This window comes from Halichoeres trimaculatus, unplaced genomic scaffold (genome assembly GCF_033239565.1).
Source record: "Halichoeres trimaculatus isolate MK-OKI-2021-1 unplaced genomic scaffold, fHalTri1.1 fHalTri1_scaffold_2, whole genome shotgun sequence".
NCBI classification, from domain to species: Eukaryota; Metazoa; Chordata; class Actinopteri; order Labriformes; family Labridae; genus Halichoeres; species Halichoeres trimaculatus.
Window position 1 is genome coordinate 26,644,737 of NW_027437180.1, and position 20,093 is coordinate 26,664,829.

A 20,093-nucleotide genomic window follows, 5' to 3' on the forward strand; every position below is an offset into this window, starting at 1 on the left:
TAATATAACCGTTTTTTCTGCTGTCAGTGAACGTGCCTGGCTGTCTTTGATCAGCAGGAAGACGGTGTAAAAATAGCTAAATATTGTTTTTCATCATCAGTTTTGTGGCAGGCCGCCCACCGTGCTGCCTCTGTTACCTGCTCCAAAATGTAGCTGCCAATGACCTCATTACAACCTGCTTTAGTTATAACAAGACGTCTTAGCTTCTGCCCAGGAAGCCACTCCCTCTGGTCTTGTAAGCCTCAGCAACGCATGAATGCTGATGATATCAACCCAGATGTCAAGTTTTCAAGACCATGTCGTTTTCAGAGAGGTTCAGTCCCTCCTTGAACAAAAATGTGCACCAACTAGTTGAATGAGTGAAAATATTGGTTAATTTTAGATTTTGACAGAGGTTAACTTCTCGTTTTGATTTGCAAAGTTTCAAGCAGGTCCCACTCATGTCTTTATTTAAGTTAGGGTCTTATTATCTTATCTTAAAGTTAAGAAAGTTACATTTTAAATGTTCGTATCGTCAGAGCAATATTTTTAAGGTTCAAAAGGCTGATTATGATCAAGGCTGTTTGTGTGGCTCAGTGTTGCAACACAGTTGTTATCAGAGATGTCTGAGTTGATACAATGGGAGGAATGGGCTCAAAAGAAAATCACTACAGAGGAATTCATGTCAGTAAGTCCATAGTACAAGAGGGAATATGTTTCTCAGACCTGAAACTGTTTGATGAATCCATCTTCTTGTCAAAGCTTCTGAAGTGTGAGGTTTTTAGCCAGATATGAAACAGACACAAAATAACACTCGAGGAACTCTACTACAGAAGAAATCAAACAAGAGTATCAGGAGTAGCATGGACAGTGGAAAAGAGCTCAACTGAAAAATATTCGCTGAGTGATGCATTTGACAGTTCACAGAAAGGTTAGTTTCCTCATTAAAATAAAAGAAAAACATGCATGCATGTAGAAGGCAGGATCTTCTAAGATGAAAGAGGTTCCTCTTCCTCTATGGGTGAAACACAAACTGAAAGATCCACACTCTGGCTGTTTCAGCGTTTGTGACTCAAACATGCTAGCCATGCTAGCAGTGTGAACCTTGGATTCTATCCACTTTGTTGATCTTATAACTTTATTTTTAGTGAAATCATAAGTTTTATTGTCCTGTCAGATAAAATGTCATAACAGTGTTAATTCACTATGTTTAAATCAGGAGCCATAAAGTTCAGACATCAGTTTAGTTCAAAAACCAGTAACAGCTATTTATTGCTATTAGCACATGCTGGCATGCTAGGACAGCAATATAACTACTGTAAATCTTTTTTGCAGAATATCATGCTACCATTGTGAGTGCTAACATTTAGTATACTTTTAACATTTAGCACAACTACATTGTTTGATTACGTCTGATCTGCTAGCATGAAGGCTAACTACAAGTTATCAGCTGTGGCACAGTGAAAGAGTTGGCTGTCTTGCAGTAATAAAGTCAGAGTTTGATCACAGCTTTGGTGGTGTACATGACAAGGTGCTGTTCATGTAGCATATAGTGCAAAAGTGTTTTAAGGACTAGAGGGGTGCTATAGGAGTAAAACTTGCAATAGCCTGACTATTTTGTTGTATGCTAAAACAACAGTGATAAATCTGAATGTAGTGGTTGCTGCTCAAAATTGGGAAAATAGTGAAAAATTATGTATTTTAATGCCGCTTTTTGTCAGTAGTGCATGCAATTTCCTTTTTGACCTTACCAGAAAAAGAACAAAAAGAGCCTAAAAAATGAAATAAAACAAAACATATACCCAGCATATGTGTGATTTTTGCAGGTTCAGCTGTAAATTGGCTGTGACTAATAGTGCCTTGGAGGCAGTCTGCCTCTTATACACCTGAGAAGTTTAATGACCATCCATTCAGGTGTGGAAACATTCCTGCATGACAGCATGAAGCTACCTGTGACGGCCTTAGGCTAGAAGCTGAGAGGTGAAAGAGTAAACGGAGACATGCAGATAGTCATGATCCCAAGCAGCATTACTTTGAGAGTCCCCTTTTGGTCCACATTTTTCCTCCAGTTCGTTTTATTCCCTGCTTGGCATCAGTTCTGCAGCCACACCTGCATCATGCAAACCATAACCTGTTTATTTTTACTTCACCCATCGTGATGTCACTGTGTTTATATAGGCATCATATGATTGGCCAGAAATCTGAGAATGATGTCATTGTTTTTTAATTGAGGAGTTGTTACATAAGAGATACCTAAAAAACAGGATGCTGTCACAGGTTTCAGCCTGATTTTTTTTTTGTATTATTTTGTTGAATTCCCAGCATCACAATTATTTTTTTTATGTGTTCTGTGAGTTGTTGTCTCTGTCAATTTTTTCTGCGTTAACGTCTTATCCATCAACCTCCTCCACCCCTAATTTATAAATAATGACCATGCAGCAGGCAGGCAGAGAGCCAGACAGAGTAGCATAGCAGACATGCTGGCTGGCCAGGCCTCGTCCCAGAGGACCAGAACCACTTATCTCTCAAAATAATGACATATACATCGACTAGCCTAAGACAAGCTGCTAAAAAGAGACTGTGGATCCGAGAAGTCTCATATGTTTTTCTCTCTGTTAATTTACTCGTAAATAATTGTCTCAGTTAATGGTTTTAAGGACGCCCCAAAATTAATGTTTCTCTAATCAAAAATGTAAAATTATTGAAGAAATATTGATTGAAGTATTAAAAAGCCAGTTTCAATGAAAGAAAATAAGCCACGGTGAGTAATAATAATCTCATTTTCAGAACATGAAGTGAAGTTAAAGGGATGAGAAAAGTCTCTTTCTTTAAACCCATGTGGTAACTTTACTGTAATTCTCAGAGGCACAAACAATCTGCAAGACTGGACGGTACCAGCTTTACAATAGAAGGTAGACATAGACAAAGCCTGGATGTTAGAAGCCAACACCAGTGCTGTTTTTGATCATTTTGGAATTATGCTACAAAACAATAAAGGCTCTAAAACCTCTGTGCTTATAGTGATGTGCTCATGTTTTGGAAATCACATCTCTTTGCTTTTTGCTCTTGCTGTAACTTAGAGCTGCAGTATAAAAAGCCCCACCGCCATAACTGTAAGTGATGATCCTCCTTGACTGACCTCCCCTCTCTCCTCTTTCTCTCTGTCCTCTCTGTCCTTTTTCAGATGACATGGCGTCCTCAGTACCGCAGCTCCAAGTTCCGCCACGTGTTCGCTAAGTCCGCCACCAAAGAGAGCTGCTACGATGGTGTGCCAATCACACGTAGCGTCCAGGACAACAACTTCTGTGCTGTCAACCCTCGTTTCCTGGCAGTAATCACTGAATGTGCTGGGGGAGGGGCCTTCCTGGTCCTGTCTCTCCATCATGTGAGTATGTCTTCTCCATGAAAGCATGTGCTCCATCAATGTGCTGAAAATAGAAAATGAAATTTCTTTTTATTTATTCCAAAACAAGGGGAAAAAAAACAATCTTCACTTAACTGTGGTTCAGTGGTGTCAAGTGCTATTTTCACTGACTGACAATTATTTCTACCTTTATTTGTTTTAAATGTTTGTTTTTTTTAGTTATAGTAGTTATCCATTATTTTAACTGTTTTGATTTTAAGCGCTTCCTTCCTGGATTGTTTGAGAAATCCTCTAACCTCTTAGCATTTCATTTGAGAACCCTTCCTTCCATTATTACTTTAGATAATGACTTTGACCCATGCACATTTTTTTAAGCTTTGGCCCTCATAAGATAAAGTTAATGAGATTTAAATGTAACAACTTCATGAGGTTACCTCTCAAAGACAAAAAACTAAAATCAAGAATACAACTTTTGAGATTTTGAGAAGTTGAATTAGATCTGATTAGTGGAGATAACCCTCTTTGATTTGAGTTAAGCCCCTAGTAATTATTAAACCGAGCCTCACCTATAAAAGTCTATGCCCCAGTTTGGCTGCCCCAGTCAAAAAGTGTTCAAATGTCATGATTATAAATATTTTGCAGCATCTTTACTGGTGTGATCAAGGGGTGCAATGAAACGTTTTAACAAAATTCATCTACAACTGCATAGTTAACTTGCCAGAAAAAGAGTTTTGTTCAGACTGGTTATATTTTGTTTCCAGAGGTGTATAATTTGAGATTTCTCCAACATGTTTTGCCTTATTGAGTAAAATATGTCTAAAACTAAGATGACTTATGAATCTCGTAGTTCAGTGGCGCATGTATTACTCAAAGATGAACATTTCTAAGTATGAAAATATGGTTGTTTACTTTTCAAGGCTTCCTACCATTAACCAGAAAACTGAAACAAAGGGTGCTTTTGCCCAAATATTTCTTGTGTCTGGGCATTTTCACAGAGATTTAATGAGCTGTCTGTTTGTGTGGTGGGAGTTAAAGTAGGAAGTGCTCAATTTAAGCAGAATCTTCCTCCAAAAATACCACCAGAGTTCAGATTTTCTTAAACTAATATTTTTTAGTCAATGTATGCATTATGTTTTTTTCTCTTGCCTTGCTCCTGCACTCACAGCACACCTGGACACGACAGCTTTGCTCTCAGATTATAAAAAAGAACACAACCTAAACATCCAATGTGGTCTTGTTTCTCCACCTCATTACTCTTATCCTCCTTATCTTCCACTTTACAAACCTTAACTTAAACACAGTTAATCATACATTCCTATGGACACTATTTATGCCTATTAGCACATCCATTGGTGTAATCAGTAACAACAGTCATCTCTGAAATAAACCCACTCCCTCTCTTTGTGTGTGGGTAAAATTTAGAGTCTTGAGACTCCTCTCCCTTCTTGATCTCTGTCTGTGTTAATCTTCATAAAATGTCAAGGTGAATTACAACCATCCTCCTGGCATGGGAAGGTATTGCATACAAGCTCAGGAATGACATAACTCATCTTTTTACCCTCCTCTTTCAACTTCTCAAAAAGGTGAAACTTCACCTCTCCCACTCACACTCTGTCTTCTTACCATCCCATCTCTAAGTTTGCACTTACAGATACGCTATTGTTTTGCCTGGAAAGTAGTAAACGTATATGAATACTGGAACAATAAATGCAGTGTTCTACTGCAGACTTGCTTGAAGCACCAGAAACTTGTTACATCACCTCACCTGCGAAATAATCTGCCTGCAGGCATGTGTGTCAGCATGAGGACAGCTTTGTTCATACAAAAAGCAGGAGTATAGTCATGCTGGGGCAGAAAATCTACTATGACGTCTCTCTTGTAACAGCATCATTGAATACCAGAGCATGTGTCATAAACACTTGTGTGTCTATACACCTTCAGTTTGAGCTGGTTCATGTTCTGTGTTTTCAGTCCCTGCAAGCCGGGATGTGTCTCTTCTTCTTAGCGTATTGTCCTGTTTAGATAAAGAGATGATAAGCAGAAATTAATCTTAGTTTCAGCTGCATTTTGACAGAATGTTGCATTCACTTTTTCTGATCTGCTGATTTTCATTGCAAGCATTGCTCCCTTTTCCCTTGAGTGTTGCAAATAAACATTTTTCAGTCAAGAGCACGGGGGACACTCAACTGCACTTCACCTGCCAAGGTCCAAACAATGGACAGAAAAAATTAGTAACAAGCTTGTGGTTATAGTACAGCACCTACTTATGTCATTCAGCACTAGCATTTTCTGCTTTTTCCTTTAAAAGACTTTTGACAACTTAACGACTTAAAGTGGAATGTAGAAAAATTACAAATAAAAAAAGAAATTACAAATAACTGTCACATTAAATAGTTTTAGGTGTTTTATCTCAATTGATATCCAGGGATATAAAATTTGCATTTCTACCTGAGCCTATTTCATTGATGTTATCTAGAAAAACATGTCGCTGCACTTGTTTTTTTAACATCCAGAGTTTTCTGTTTTACAAGTTATTGTTCAGTTTAGTTTTAATATTTGTATATGATGAGTTGATTATAGTTTTGAAATGAGTGCTTTTACACAGTAGCAAAATGCATGTACCAAAGTCAAAATTAAATTGTTTTAAATATATAACTTTATCTATCTAAGCAGAAAATAAGATCATTACTGTAGTTCAGTTATAAAACCCAAACCTTTAAAAATTTAAAATATGAACAGAAGTTCTTGGTAACTATTTACACATTATTAACTTTTTTATTTGATATTAAAATCAGTATTTATTAATTGGTAAGGGGTGGGGTTTTACTTTTTAGAGCGAAACAAACTGTTTAGTTTAGAACAAAGCTTTTAGTTGACATTTTGGAAAATACCTATATTTGTCTCTTTCCTCCTTGCTGAGCCAAGAAGGCTGGCTGAAAAATGCTTGTAAATTGATTTTTCATTCCAGTTTTGAATTGCCTTTACAAATCCAATTAAACTTGTATCGATGGGATTAAGAGGTGCTGGTTAGCAGGTTTCATTCCCATTCAGAGGGAGCAAGGCATGCTGTTCTGTTTCTATTCAGTGGGATAGAAAAACTAAGTGAGCAATAAACTTTAGCTGCACATTTGACATACAGTGACATCGATCATCTCTGCAAGAAAGCAAATACACATAATTCCTGAAAATTTTGAACATTTTTTTTGTAACGATTTTGTGTTTTCACCTATCAGACAGGTAAAGTGGACCCTCACCACCCCAGAGTTTCAGGACACAGAGGAAATGTGTTGGACGTCAAATGGAATCCCTTCAACGATTACTGCATCGCCTCCTGCTCCGAGGACGCCACGGTTTGTTCTCATCAAGTGGTTTACTGACTTGTTATCTTTTCTCTCTGGAATATAAGCATGTAGCAGCAGGGAGATAATTTTATTGCCTTTGCGTTTAGCCTTGAAGAATAGTTCGAAGTCATTCCTCACATTCCTCAACTCTGAGCTGGCAGAGACGGTCCTGTGAACTCAGAGAGAAAGGAAAAGTAAAAACACATCTCACGTTCTTATTTTTCAAAGTGTTCCCCGGGGCTGTGTTTATTTACTTTGAATATGTTCTTCAGTTTTTTATTATCATTACATATTTTTTGGCTGCTATTCATAGTTTTCTTGGAGGAGTTATTTTTCTAGCTTTTGTGCTTATTGATTTGAATTATATCCTTAAAACGTATCCAGCTCTACAAAATTAATCTGTTTGAATGAAATTGAACTGTTTAAGACAGTTTGAGGTTTAGCTAAATACTTGGTCCTGATTGTTTATTAGTCAATGGTTTGTTTTATGTAACTAGTAGCATGGGCCTTCAAAAATAAAAGTATTTTCACCATAATTAGTAAGTCAACATATTTAGTTAGATGGTACTCTAAATAATTTCTACTGAACAATTCAATTGAAGGGTTATGGAAACAGTTTGTGGTTAATTTTATGTCAGCTAAAGTAACTGACTAATTCAGCCATACTTGTCTGTATTAATCTTGTGTCATTGGCTTTATATGTAAAACTGATCAAGAGTAACTTAACGATGAATATGACTAAAGCTGTTTAAAGGCTGTATGAAGCTAAATACAAACTTGTTGCAGGTGAAAGTCTGGGAGATCCCTCCTCATGGCGTTCTGAAGAACCTGACAGTACCGTGGAAGGAGCTTCAAGGTCACAGCCGCAGGGTGGGCCTCATCGAGTGGCACCCAACTGCTAACAACATCCTGTTCAGTACGGCCTACGACTACCAGGTAACACAAACACACTCACTCACTCACATGCTGACCCTAACACAGCCACGCAAAAAAAATCCTTCAAAGTCATCGGAGTGATTATTGATTATAACAGATCGTTATTATTAATTCTGAAAGTTGCTCATGGCTTAGCTTTAACAAAGTAAATGTTGGCCTAGAATGTTTTATAAGGGAGTATTGTATCAAGCACTTTTTATTTTGCTGTTATAATTTATTTACAGAGGTTGGAGTGAAATCCAGCTCTCTCACACGTTCCAACTCTGACTGAAGAGCATTAAATCCAGGCCCACTCAGCACCTCCAAACCAGGAGAATTTTATTCATAATCATGTCTGCAGCAATATTCTTTTGAGAACAATAGTAGCACAATCATACCTTAAACTGCGCAGCTGTACAACGTGATCAGACTTGCTTCAAGTTTGTTTGAGTTTTCTTTCTCATGGATACAAGATGTAGTAGCTCTCACTAAATTTTGTTCTTTGTCTTGGGTATCCTAATTTTTTGAAAGTCTAAATATCGTATTATAGCATAGCATGTCATACTATATCGCTTCATACCATATCGTACTGTATCGTACCGTATCATATTGTATCATATCATAAAATACTGTTTAATACCATATCATATTACATAATATATTATGTGTGTGTCTACACCTGTAGGTGATGATCTGGAACCTGGACTGTCCTGAGCAGGTGATAAAGAACCCAGTGCGGACGATCAGTCTTCACACAGATGTGGTCCTCTCCATGGCCTTCAACACAGACGGCAGCCTGTTAGCAACCACCTGCAAAGACAGGAAGGTCCGACTCATAGAGCCCCGCTCAGGGAACCTGCTGCAGGTAATGTTTTGTTTGAGTGTGTGTGTGCATGTCTTTCTTTTCAACCAATTTAGTTAATTTATCTGTTTAACTTCAGAATAACAGTGTTCTTATTTTGTAAGAGGATAACTTCTGCATGCATTTGCTGATCTAAAAGTAAACAGTGAGGGAAAAAAGCTTTTAACTAAGAAGGAACATGTATCAGTGGGTTTTTTTTTTAAATCAATTAATGTATGATAATAACCACAGACGTGACGAGGAGTTTTATAGCTGTTTAGCAGAGCCATTACCTGTCTGTAAAAGCATTTTAAGGGAATTTTTGACACAATGAGTGGCATATTTGCATTGTAGTACAATTTCTTCTTTATGTAAACCTTTTTGGAATTATATTTTACCAGTTACGAAGACACACAGTACCTTTATAAAGTCTGTAATCACAACATTTAGCAACATTTGGAAATAGAGTTGGAAACAAACCTCGAAACCCCTTTTTTTTTAAGTTTTATTGGGGGGCTTTTTGTGCCTTTAATGATAGAGGAGAAACCGGTGGATAGAGTATGAAAGGGGGTGAGAGTGGGGAGCGAGGTGCAGGAAACAGCCCACGGACTGGTGTACTGGTCTCAAACCTGGGCCACTTGTACGAGGACGAACCTCATGGGCCGCAACCTAAACCGCTAGGCCATCTGTGCCCCAAACCGACGTTAGAGTTTTAGTGTCAAGTGACCGTCCAGCACCTCATAGCCAGAAGTGACACCTTTGTCCTCTGCAGGCTGCAGCGTAATTCTTCAGACCACCACAGGTCTTCAGGTCACAACACTCAAGTTAGTCTGTTTTCACTGTGCTAGTCTCCTAACAAGCAGGAGCATCACAATAAATGTTGTAGTTTGAGCTCTTGTGTAATATTTTGGAGTCTAATATTTGATATTTAATGTAATTAAAAATCTTTTTATTTGTGCTTTGGTTGTGATGTGTTTTTGTGTGTGTGTTTGCAGGAAGGCAACAGCAAAATGCACAAAGCCACCAAGGTGGTGGTGCTGGGTAACCTGAAGATGCTGGTCACCACAGGCACGTCGCCCTGGAATCATCGACAGATAACTCTGTGGGATCAGGTTAGAGCAGTTGAAATTCCATTATTGAAATGTCATGGTTTTAATCAGCACATAGAGCTTCATCAGGTGTCAAAATTCATAATTTCAGTCATGCACTGACACCTGAACCAGCTTCATTCATTGATTGATCAGTGGTAAAAAGAGCTAAATTCATTGTCATGTTCACATGTAGTCTTTTTTTTTTAAGATTTTCTGTTGAAAATCTAAACAAAAAAGTTCATTACAGAATTTTTTTTTAAGTGTGGGACAGAGGTGTTAAACTGTTAATAGGATCATCTGTTATAATAATAACAGTAATAACAGTAGAACAAAAAATGTAGCACACTCTTTCCTTCAAGCATAGGACTCTTTCCAATCCTCTCAGATACACAACTCTGCCATCTAGTGGACAGATTAGTGACAGGTGGCCACCCAGCAGGCTATCTAAAGATCTCATAGAGCCAGAGATGTTATGTTCTTGATAATGATTTAGCTGAGTCCATGAGTGCATCACATCTTTTAGGCTGTGGCAACAGCAAGCTGGTGTGTTTTTGATTTGTGAGGGTGTATATCTTTGGTGAGAGATTACAGCTGAAATGGGGATTAGGGATTGAACCTTTTAATATTTTTAATTCAGCTCTGCAGAGTACTTCTTATGGATTTCAATGACTGAAGTGTTTTGGTATGAGGGATTTGTGGATGTTTTTTCTTTGCTAATACTTGTGTGTGTTTTCAGGATGATCTGTCTGCACCTCTGTTACAAGAGAACCTGGACGGTTCATCAGGGGTGCTTTTTCCTTTCTATGACCCTGACACGCACATGCTTTACATTGCTGGAAAGGTAAAAGCAACCAAGTGTTTACATATTTAAAAAAAAATACTGTTAAATATTATTGTTTCACAGACTGTGTCTTTAACAGGGGGACGGGAATATAAGATACTATGAGATGAGCTCTGAAAAACCATACATCCACTACCTAACAGACTACCGCTCACACCTACCTCAGAAAGGAATGGGTGAGAAAAACACTCACAAATACACACACTGTATGTTCTAAAAGAGCTCAAAGTTCACTGTGCTTTTCACAAGTGTTTCCTGACCTGCCTGCGTGTAAAATATGACTGACGTTTTGAGGCTCTGCCTGCCTTCTAGCCATTCTGACTTGCCTGCACCTGTAAGCAAAGCTGCTGTGCAAATAAGCCTATGTTATTTGACTAGCAAAACCAGCTGATACGAGCCTGAGTAGTAGATCATGTTTGGTGACATACATTATATGCTTCAGCCTGCAGACTGACATGTTATACATTTGAATTCAAGATATGAATACTGTTGAATGGAAAATTAGAAGTTTTCATCAATTTTTGCAGACATGGTTTTGTTTTTCCTATTATTTACCATTCATAACAATTAATATGTTTTTGTTTTGTTTCTTTGTACCACAGACAACACTTGTGTTGGCTATCTCTGTTTTCAAAGTAACCTCAGTAATAACTGTGGTTTGTTGAACAGTGCTTGAAATGTTGAAATTTGTTGTTTTAAAAAATCTTCAAGATTAATTACAAAATCCTCTCGTTTTTTTCTTTGGAGCTCTGTCCATTTCATTTCTGCACAGTCTGAGCTCAAGTTTTAGATGGTGTTAAACCATCCACTTTTCAAGTTTTTTTCCTGGCTTTTTTGCCTTTAATTAGAGAGGACAGGACAGAACCATAAACAAAGTGAAAGTCAGAAGTGATTCAAACCTGCTGGAGGACTGGCCTCACGGGGTGCCTCACCTAAGCTGCCTGGCTGTACCAGCAGCCCTGTGACCAGACATTTTTACATAGAAAGAGAACTAAGATAACTAGGTACTGAACTGTATAAATGAGCTTCACTTTGAGGGTCTATACTCATGTTTAGGTGAGGTTTAAAGGTTTAGGGAGCCTATAAAATCTCCATGTGTGCACCCTCCTGAACCTGTTCTCAGGGAGGGTGTGGCTCTGTGCAGTGTTGACCTGGGAAAGCAGCAGCACATCATAAAGGCACGTATGTGTGTATGATGAATGGCTTTCAAGTTTTAAAAAAACTTGTTTTTTAAATACTACATTCTTTTTTGTATCACACAAGAACACCTGACTCAAGGTTAAGAAGTAAGCCAAGTTCACTTTTAGAGTTAGAGTTGCACCATATTTACTTAAATACCAAATATTGTAAAATGGAAAGGTACTATAAGTATAGTACAAAGTGTGTACCAGTAAAACTGTCTAAGCCTGTGTGTTTGCTTTACCTAAGGTGTAATGCCAAAGAGGGGTCTGGACGTGAGCTCCTGTGAAGTGTTCAGGTTCTACAAACTGGTGACCATCAAGAGTTTTATTGAGCCACTTTCAATGATTGTACCCCGCAGGGTGAGAATGCAAATGCAGCCACACACAAAAACAACAAACACTGGAGATTAGAGAAACATATTGTTGTGAGCCTTTCAGTCTAAATGTATTCTGTGTATGTGTGTGTGTGTGTGTGTGTGTGTGTGTCCCCAGTCAGAGTCATACCAAGAGGACATCTATCCAATGACAGCTAGTAACAAACCTGCTTTGACTGCAGAGGAGTGGCTCAGCGGTATTGATAAAGGTCAGAGTTGGTGTGTGCTTGTGTGTAAGTGTGTGTAACGTTTATGTACATAGGTAAGTTGCTGGGGGATTCACAGGTGCTCCTTCAGTGTGAAAGGTAATGAACTGCTCAAAAAGTACATAATCTTAGAGCTTGAGATGTACCTGTTTGTGGCGGTATTGAGACAACAATGGCTGAAGTCTGATGTTTGTTTTTCAATATTTAGTCTTTACTGTTACATGTCATTCAGAACAAAACTTTTCTTTTTTAATAAAAGCATTTTATTTTTTTTATTAATGTATTTATTTAATTCAAAGTTTTCTTAAAATTATTGATTAGGACAGCAGAAGTCACATCATTATGTTACATGCAAAATGTATTACATATATTAAAAATACTACTGTATGTTTTAATCATATTAATTCATGTCAGTCCTTCAAAAATAATAAATATACTTGAATGTGGACATCATAACAAAATAATATTAAAAGCGTTCTAATTTCTAGAAGCATGACCAAGCTCTGCAATGTAAATGTATATTTTGTTTAATAATGACTGCTGCCATTAAAATCCATACCTGCTCATCAAGGTATTGTATTACACTAATTAGAAAAAGAGACACAATTAAAACAACCCTCGCCCATGCCTTTGGTGACAGCCTATCTGAACAACATATCTGCCATTTTCCCAGAATGATGTTGATGTGACACTTCAGAGCTTAATGAATTCAAAAAGTGGGATCTGCTTCCATTTTCTAAATGTGATTTAGTAGATTTTATTTTATTATTTCAGTTTTGGCTGATTTGTACCCATTTGAGTATATTCTAAAAAGTGTACAGTAATTTCATTCATAATTTCTGTCCATTAGGCCCAGTGTTGATGTCTCTGAAGCCTGGAAGTCAGGAAGCAGAGTCATATCCAGAGATGAACAAGGGGATGGGAAACTTGCTAGATTCTCGCAGGTCTCAGAGTAGACCAGGGGCGCTGCAGCTCGCATACATTCAGGACAAACTTGGAACCAAAGACGGCAAGGAGGACAGAGGACAAACAGAGGACGATGTGAGTCAGACACCCGTCAGCAATGGAGAGGACCTTGCTCTTTGCTCCCCTCCCAGGACAGAGAATGAGGTAATGAAGGGTTTTAGAGATAGTCTTTGAAGGGTAACTCCTTAAATTTGAACATTTTTCCCTCAGATCTGTTTTGGGCTTTCAGAACAGTAGATGGAGCAGGAAACTGGGGAAGAGAGAATGAGGGTTGACATATAGCAAGGGGCCAAGAGCTGTATTGAAAGCTTTCTGCTTTGGGCTAAATCCTCCATACAACGGACACACAATTTAACGTCTAAGATAAACCAGCCTTTTGAGTTTTAGCTGTGTGAAATTGAGCTCTGTGCTCGCCACAAGTCCAGTGTAAGATTTGGAATTATAGCCATCATTTCTGCAGGGTACATGCTCTTACCTTTGAACTAACATTTTGGTTTGATCATTACAGGTTGAGACTGTAATAATGCCAAACTTTTATACATATTGAATGCTCGGAATGCTTTTATTGATATAGTATGTTATTACTAATTTAAAAAAAAAAAAAAACATAATTATGAGTTTCACATCCGGCAGACTCTACGTGAATAAATCTTGAGCATCACCATAAGAATTAAAATCTAACATCAAAGTTTTCTGGCAAGCAAGCATTTCTCTGTCTCAAAAGTTGGATGAATCTTACTCCTGTTTGTCTTTGAGATCTATCAGTCCAAAACCTGTGAAGCACATCATGAGTTTCCCTTTCCCCAAATTTTAAGTTTCTCTTTTTGTAATGATCTGTAAATCTCTATGACAACACCACGCCAGCTGACAAAGTGTAGAAGTGAGAAGAGAGATCTAGTTTTTTTCTTCTGAAAATGATTCCTTGGATTAATTACTAGTAATGATGGACACAGGAGCCTAACTGTCAGACAGATAAAGGATGGAAGAGCAGAAAAAAAGCTAAAGGCTAAAGGGGCTAAGATGTTTGTGATAGTGTTCATTCCAACCCACATTCAATCTTGAGAGTCTGTCAATACAATGAAGAGTGAGGTCACGTTAACTCTGCTTGGTAGATGAATGCTGGCAGGACATAACCAGGATTCACTAACATTACACATTATTGACACGTCTCACACAATCGGGCTGTTAGTATTATGTATAGACGGCTACTAAAGTACAGTACAAACCCACAGTTTGCTTTTTGTAACGTTAGTCTACAGATACATTGTAGCACCGGGCTGCTATTAGCGCTACATATAGCCAGCTACTGACATACTGCACAAACTTACAACGTTTGCTTGTTGTCACACTTCAAACAACAGCGCTACTTAACTGTACTGATTAATACCTTAACTTATCGGGTTGTATCCAGTAAAAGCTGTCTTGAACAAAGAAAATTAGTTCCAAAACAAACACGTCTGGTTAAAAGTCACGTTTTTACAACAGTGTGTGTGAGGCTCTGGGCCAGAAGGCGGCGAGGCAGTCCAATTAAAGCAGATCCTCCTCAAAGCATCTTTAAGGAGCTAGGTCCACAGTTAGGATCAAAGCCTGGATGAGAAACATCCAAAGAAAGAAGCAAGGGACAGAAAACAAGGAAATTTTTCTTCTTGCCTTTTGTGTGGGATGTGTTCCCATGCCAACAGTTTGGTTAATCACCAGTGTTGGCGCTTAGTATTGCAGAGTACACAATGATAATTACAGCTGACTATCACATCACGGCTCCTCACATCTGGATTATGACATCTCAACAGTTATAAGAAAGTCTTGATTAAATGGAGTATGACAAAAACAAAATGTTGTATATGTGGCACTTTATTTGCAACACAGATACATGACGTGTTTTTTTTCTTTGTCTACAGCTGCGCCTGAAGTTCCACAAGCAGCAGGAGGAAATCCGGCGACTGAGGGAGCTTCTTCAACAGAGGGATGTGCGTGTCAAACAGCTGGAGCTGGAGATTAAGAACATTAAAAACTCCCAGTCTCAGTCTCAGAGCTCACTCACAGACTTACCTTGACCTGCTGATTCATCACCTGAACACACACATTACTGTACAAACAAAACCCCTATTTCAAACCACCTCTTAGGGTCCTGACTAACTTTTTATCCTCTAACAAGCCTGAATACTTACTGCACAGGGGGATTTCATAGGTTTTTGTTCTGTCCACGAGATGCACATATTCTTTTTAAATGTACATACACTCAACACTGACTCTTTTCAAAATCTTTGCACCTCTTTACCTTCTTTATTGAAGTTTCTTTTTTATGCTTCACAGCTATGCAAGTTTATTGTCATTTCTAGCTTTTTTATGCTCTTATGTAGCGGAGAGTAAGAAGAATGTCTGTGTCCTGGCTGAATGATCTGTAGTTTGAAATTGTTGCAGGGCAGAAACAGACGTTTGGTGCGATTGTATGATAACACTAAATTTTATTTTATTTTTTTTCTCCTACCATAAATATTTAAACTACTGTAAGCAGAGATCGTGGCTGTGGTATTTTAATGTATGTGTGATTGAATGAAAGTGATATATATGAATGAAAAATGAACAATCCCAGTTGTGTATGTGTACTCCTTTGAGCTGCTTCTGCTTTTATTTTGGCTGACTGGAAAAAATAGTGGAAAGCCTATTTTTGTTGGATGGCATCAAGCAACACAATGTAGCACCTTTTTAATTCAAATTTTGTATTTGTTTTAAGAAAAAAAACTGTTTTACAAGTCTTTGAATTTGCAATTGTAACTTTTTGGAAGAAAATCATGCAAAAAGGACAGTTCATGCTTATCTTCCCAGGGTCTCTGTGAAGAAATAATTTTAAACGGAAGTTTTACAACACTTTGCTTTACAGATAAGCTCAAGTTGTCTGAGTTTTCAGTTCTGAATGTATATCCCTAAGTTGACCAATTCCTGCAAAAAAAATCTAAAACAACACATGATTTTCTTTTCTTATTCTAAGCAAATAATGCATCTGTAGAGAATGATAAGATATGAACAGTTTTTGTAAGTGATAGCTTGAGCATGCTATGAGAGGAATGATTGAACACACTGTGAGATGGCAATTTGTCTTTTGTTAAAGCTCTAACATCAAGATAGCTTTTTTTTTAATCTAGCACAGCTGTGTCAGTTAGTTTGACCAAGATCAAGCAGAAAAATGAAGCAGTTTTACACACCAACTGGGCTTTTAAGTCCGGGCACAGATAGGAGGATTGTTGGGGACTGTTCATGAAATATTTCAGATTTGACATTGGCTCACCACGTGAAATCCCAGTGGTAGTACAGAGGTTAGCATTATATTTATTTTCTCTCATGTAAACATTTGAAAGGGGGTATTGTGCTTCCCATATTTTGCTAACAAATATTGTGTACAATATTGGACATCAGTATGAAACAAAGGAAGAGTTTCAAACTGTGAGGAAGCTGTCTGCTGGAGTAACGCTGGAATGAGACAATCGTCCTAAACTGTGACATCACCAATTGGTACATCTCCTGTGTTGCAGGGTAGCAGTGGATTGCTGGATTGTAAATTGCTATTGTTGGGCCTGCAAGAGACAACAGCTGTTTTAGAGGCTGAAATGAGGTGATAAAAGAAAGGACAATGTTAAAATAGAAAATGAGCATAAAGAAGAAGAAATATGGAATTCACTGTGCGATCAAAACTATTTCTCTCATGAAATGGGGCTGTTATTTTCAACTCATGCCTTCTAACACAGTTGAAGATAAAACATTACTTTGACTTTTCTCTACATTTTAAGAGGATCCAGTAAGCAGATATTGAAGCAAACCAACTATATAGCATTTGATTTTTTGATGTGTTTGCTGCAGCTCAAATTTAGATGCATGTCTGTAGCCTTAGGCATAATCACCCAGTGAAGATTAACACTCACACACTGGCCTCAACACAGGTGTGAACCTTTAACCCCTGACAGGAAAGTTCTAGCATCACCACATCTCTTGTGGACTTTAGTCTAGAAGCAACCACTCTTACTTTGTCTAAGTTTTTTACCAGTACAACTAGTAGTACTCCTGATGAACAAGTCCAAAGCAGCCCTACAGTGTGTTTCAGTTCAAACTTTTAGGTTGTTTGTTGGCATCACAACAGTTTAAGGTAAAAGGTTAGCTCCCTTTCAGACACAGAGATCAGTCATGCCCATGTGTCAAGATTTGATTCACGGGGTTATTTGCATACCCATAAAATTGTATTTTAAATTTTAAAACTGTTTCTGATACTGAAATGGTTTGTCTGAAATGTAACTGAAAACATGCCTGCCAAATTGTGCGTGTAAAAAAAGGGAAAAAAGTAATGAGTCATCAAATTTCATGATGCAGCTTCCACCCCAAATAAATGCTTCATTCAGCTTTATGAACATTGCAGCTTATTCAGCCCTTTAAATGTGTTTTGTGTTGCTAACATCACATATACTTTCTTACTGTTTTACATTTCGCTATCTTTGTGCTCATTGTTATAAAAAGCATAAAAAAAGAAAGAAAAGAAAAAATAAGAAGCGACCAACAACCAGTAAAAATGTTTGCATTTGCAATGCAACAACAAGGAACTAGTCTGTGTTATTTTTTAGTGAGACAACCCTGAGTAACATATTTTGACAGAAAAGCCTGTTAGGCTACCCTGTATGAGCTTGCTCACAAAGCACTTGCTTAGAAATCCAGAACAACACAGGGCCAAGACAGGTTGGACAGACAAAACCTGACTGAGTTAGTCAGGATTTTTTACTTTCTACTTTTTAAAGGGACAATATGGTGGGGTTTTTTTTAAGACATGTGCTTCAAAAGGGTGACACTTTGAGGTACATTTAATTATGGTGTTACTCAGCCTCAATATATCATGTCCTGATTGCATTATGGGAAATACAAGGTGCAATATTTCACATTTCAAACAAAATAAAGGACCCCAAACCTGATAATGACCCCTGCAGCATCTGTTTTGTGAGTTTAGCTGTTTTCCTAAATGTCAAAAGTTGAATTTGCTTCAGTATTTGTAGTTTGATAAAATTCACTAATCTAAAGCTATATCATATTAGAGTGATGCAACAAAGTAATGAACGCACAGTCAGTAAATTGAACAAGCACAGATCAGTATCTTTTGATTCTTGTGCACAATACTGTGGAAAAGTCACTCATTAATGAAAATCTAGTTCAAGAACACATGTTGTTTAAGACCATAAACAAAGGCCCACAAAGTGTTTGGGGGGAGGGAAAGTTGTGTCACCCTAAACTTTAGAGATAAATAATGAACATGATGAATAGCTTCAATTTTATGGTATAGTATTCATTATTCCTCTGCTCTAAAACATGTAATAAATTATTTTTTTTCTTTATTTGTCATTCTGTTATTAATGTAATTAATGCTTAGTATAGAACTTCTCAAAAGGCTAAATGAGCAGAACAAAATTAATCCATTCCAGAAACATTTTGCTGGTAAAGCATATACAACTTGGCAATCTCTAATGTTATACTGGAGCAACACTTACATTACTTTCCCTTACATTCATGTTTTCTAAATATATATCCATTTTTCTATCCTTGAAAGAGAAGCTGCTGCTTGTGGTCTCCTAGTGTCCTCAGGTAACTGTTGACAGTGACAACATGTATGTTCATTTAGAGCTGCAAAGTCGAGGGAAATAACAGGCAGGGAAAAAAATATGAGTTTTTTTATATGTAGAAAATGTTATCTTTTCCCCGAGACCTGTTATTATGAAACAATTTTCATTTCATCTACGAAACTAAGACTCTTGTAGGGTGTTCACAGTCTGCTGAAGTCACTACCTGACAAATTTAGTAAATAGAGGAAACCCTGGTGAATGGCCAATGCAGTCTGATCCAGCAGACGAGGTACTTGTGTTTATGCTACTGGAAAACTTAATGCTGGTCACTTGAGAAGGTGCCAGAGCACGAGCATCAAGTATTGTGTATAGGGCCCTTTAGCTGATGCAGACCTCTGGGGAAAGTGCCCAACATCAGTGCACATGTGTCAGTTGCACAGGCTGCCTGCTACTGCTGCTCCTCTTTATTTCTAACTTTTTTAGTTCTTATTTTCTACATTCTTATTTTTCTTATTTTTTTTACCATTTCTCATTATCTCATTCTGAATGCACTTTTGAGCATCCAACACTGGCAGGTCATCTGGAAGATGAGTTTAAGGTGATGACTTGGTCTCCAAGTTCCCCAGATCTCATTCCAGTCAAGCTTTTGTGGGATGTGCCGGACAACCTAGTCTGATGCATGATAGGCCCACTTAACAGCTTCAAAGACTTTAAGGATCTGTTTCCAACGTCTTGGACTCCACTAGGCCTTTGAAGGTTTTTTTGTGGTATCTGGCACTGCCACTGGGTCAGGACAGTTTTAACCCTGACCTGATGGGAGGGGTGGCTACACACTATCAGGTGGCTGAGCATCATGTTATGACTGATTGTTGGAAATCTCTTTAGTAAAATTGGGCCCTAAGCACTGGTTGGCTTAGCAGCTGAAAAGTGCAGTCCATGAACTAAAGCTGTAGTCTTCATTACCTTTAGTCCTATGTTCTCTCCAAAGTCCCTGTCTTCAGCTGTTCTAAAGCCAAAAAACAGATTTGGGAACACCAGAGAAGCAAGGGAGGAAAATAGAAAAAAAGCCCAAAATGTTAACATTTTATTTACAAAGTTGTTTTTTTTGTCATACAGAAAGTAAAAATGTAGCTACAACCTTGATTTGTGCAACAGGCAGCCACTCGAAAAATCATGGCTTGCTGGTTGCACAGCTGCTATAGCAATAATTTTATTGGGAAAAATAAGGAACAGAAAAAAATAAGACAAAAAATGAGAAATAATAACAACAAAAAATAATTCATCCAACAAAATATTAAAAGCACAGACCCAAAACTAGATACCAGTCCCAAAGTCCTCACACGGGGAATACGTAAAGAGGGTTTGACAGTGAAATAGTGGAATGATGAGTGTTGGGCTGCCTG

At 37.8% G+C, this 20,093-nt stretch overlaps 1 protein-coding gene across 2 annotated transcripts in view; it reads left to right on the forward strand.

Moving 5' to 3' along the window:
• The window catches only part of coro2aa (coronin 2Aa), a 38,195-nt gene extending 20,146 nt beyond the window's left edge, over positions 1–18,049 (forward strand). Inside the window, exons 2-12 of one of the 2 annotated variants that reach the window (XM_074695084.1) lie at positions 3,164–3,364; positions 6,577–6,693; positions 7,471–7,620; positions 8,285–8,464; positions 9,436–9,552; positions 10,268–10,372; positions 10,452–10,548; positions 11,801–11,913; positions 12,046–12,136; positions 12,984–13,243; positions 14,998–18,048. In XM_074695084.1, the coding sequence (XP_074551185.1) occupies positions 3,164–3,364; positions 6,577–6,693; positions 7,471–7,620; positions 8,285–8,464; positions 9,436–9,552; positions 10,268–10,372; positions 10,452–10,548; positions 11,801–11,913; positions 12,046–12,136; positions 12,984–13,243; positions 14,998–15,153 (1,587 nt within the window). In that variant the 3' untranslated portion in view covers positions 15,154–18,048. Of the gene's footprint in view, positions 1–3,163; positions 3,365–6,576; positions 6,694–7,470; positions 7,621–8,284; positions 8,465–9,435; positions 9,553–10,267; positions 10,373–10,451; positions 10,549–11,800; positions 11,914–12,045; positions 12,137–12,983; positions 13,244–14,997 lie in introns of both variants that reach the window. The other variant, XM_074695093.1, reaches the window with a different exon arrangement.
• Positions 18,050–20,093: the final 2,044 nt, after the last annotated feature.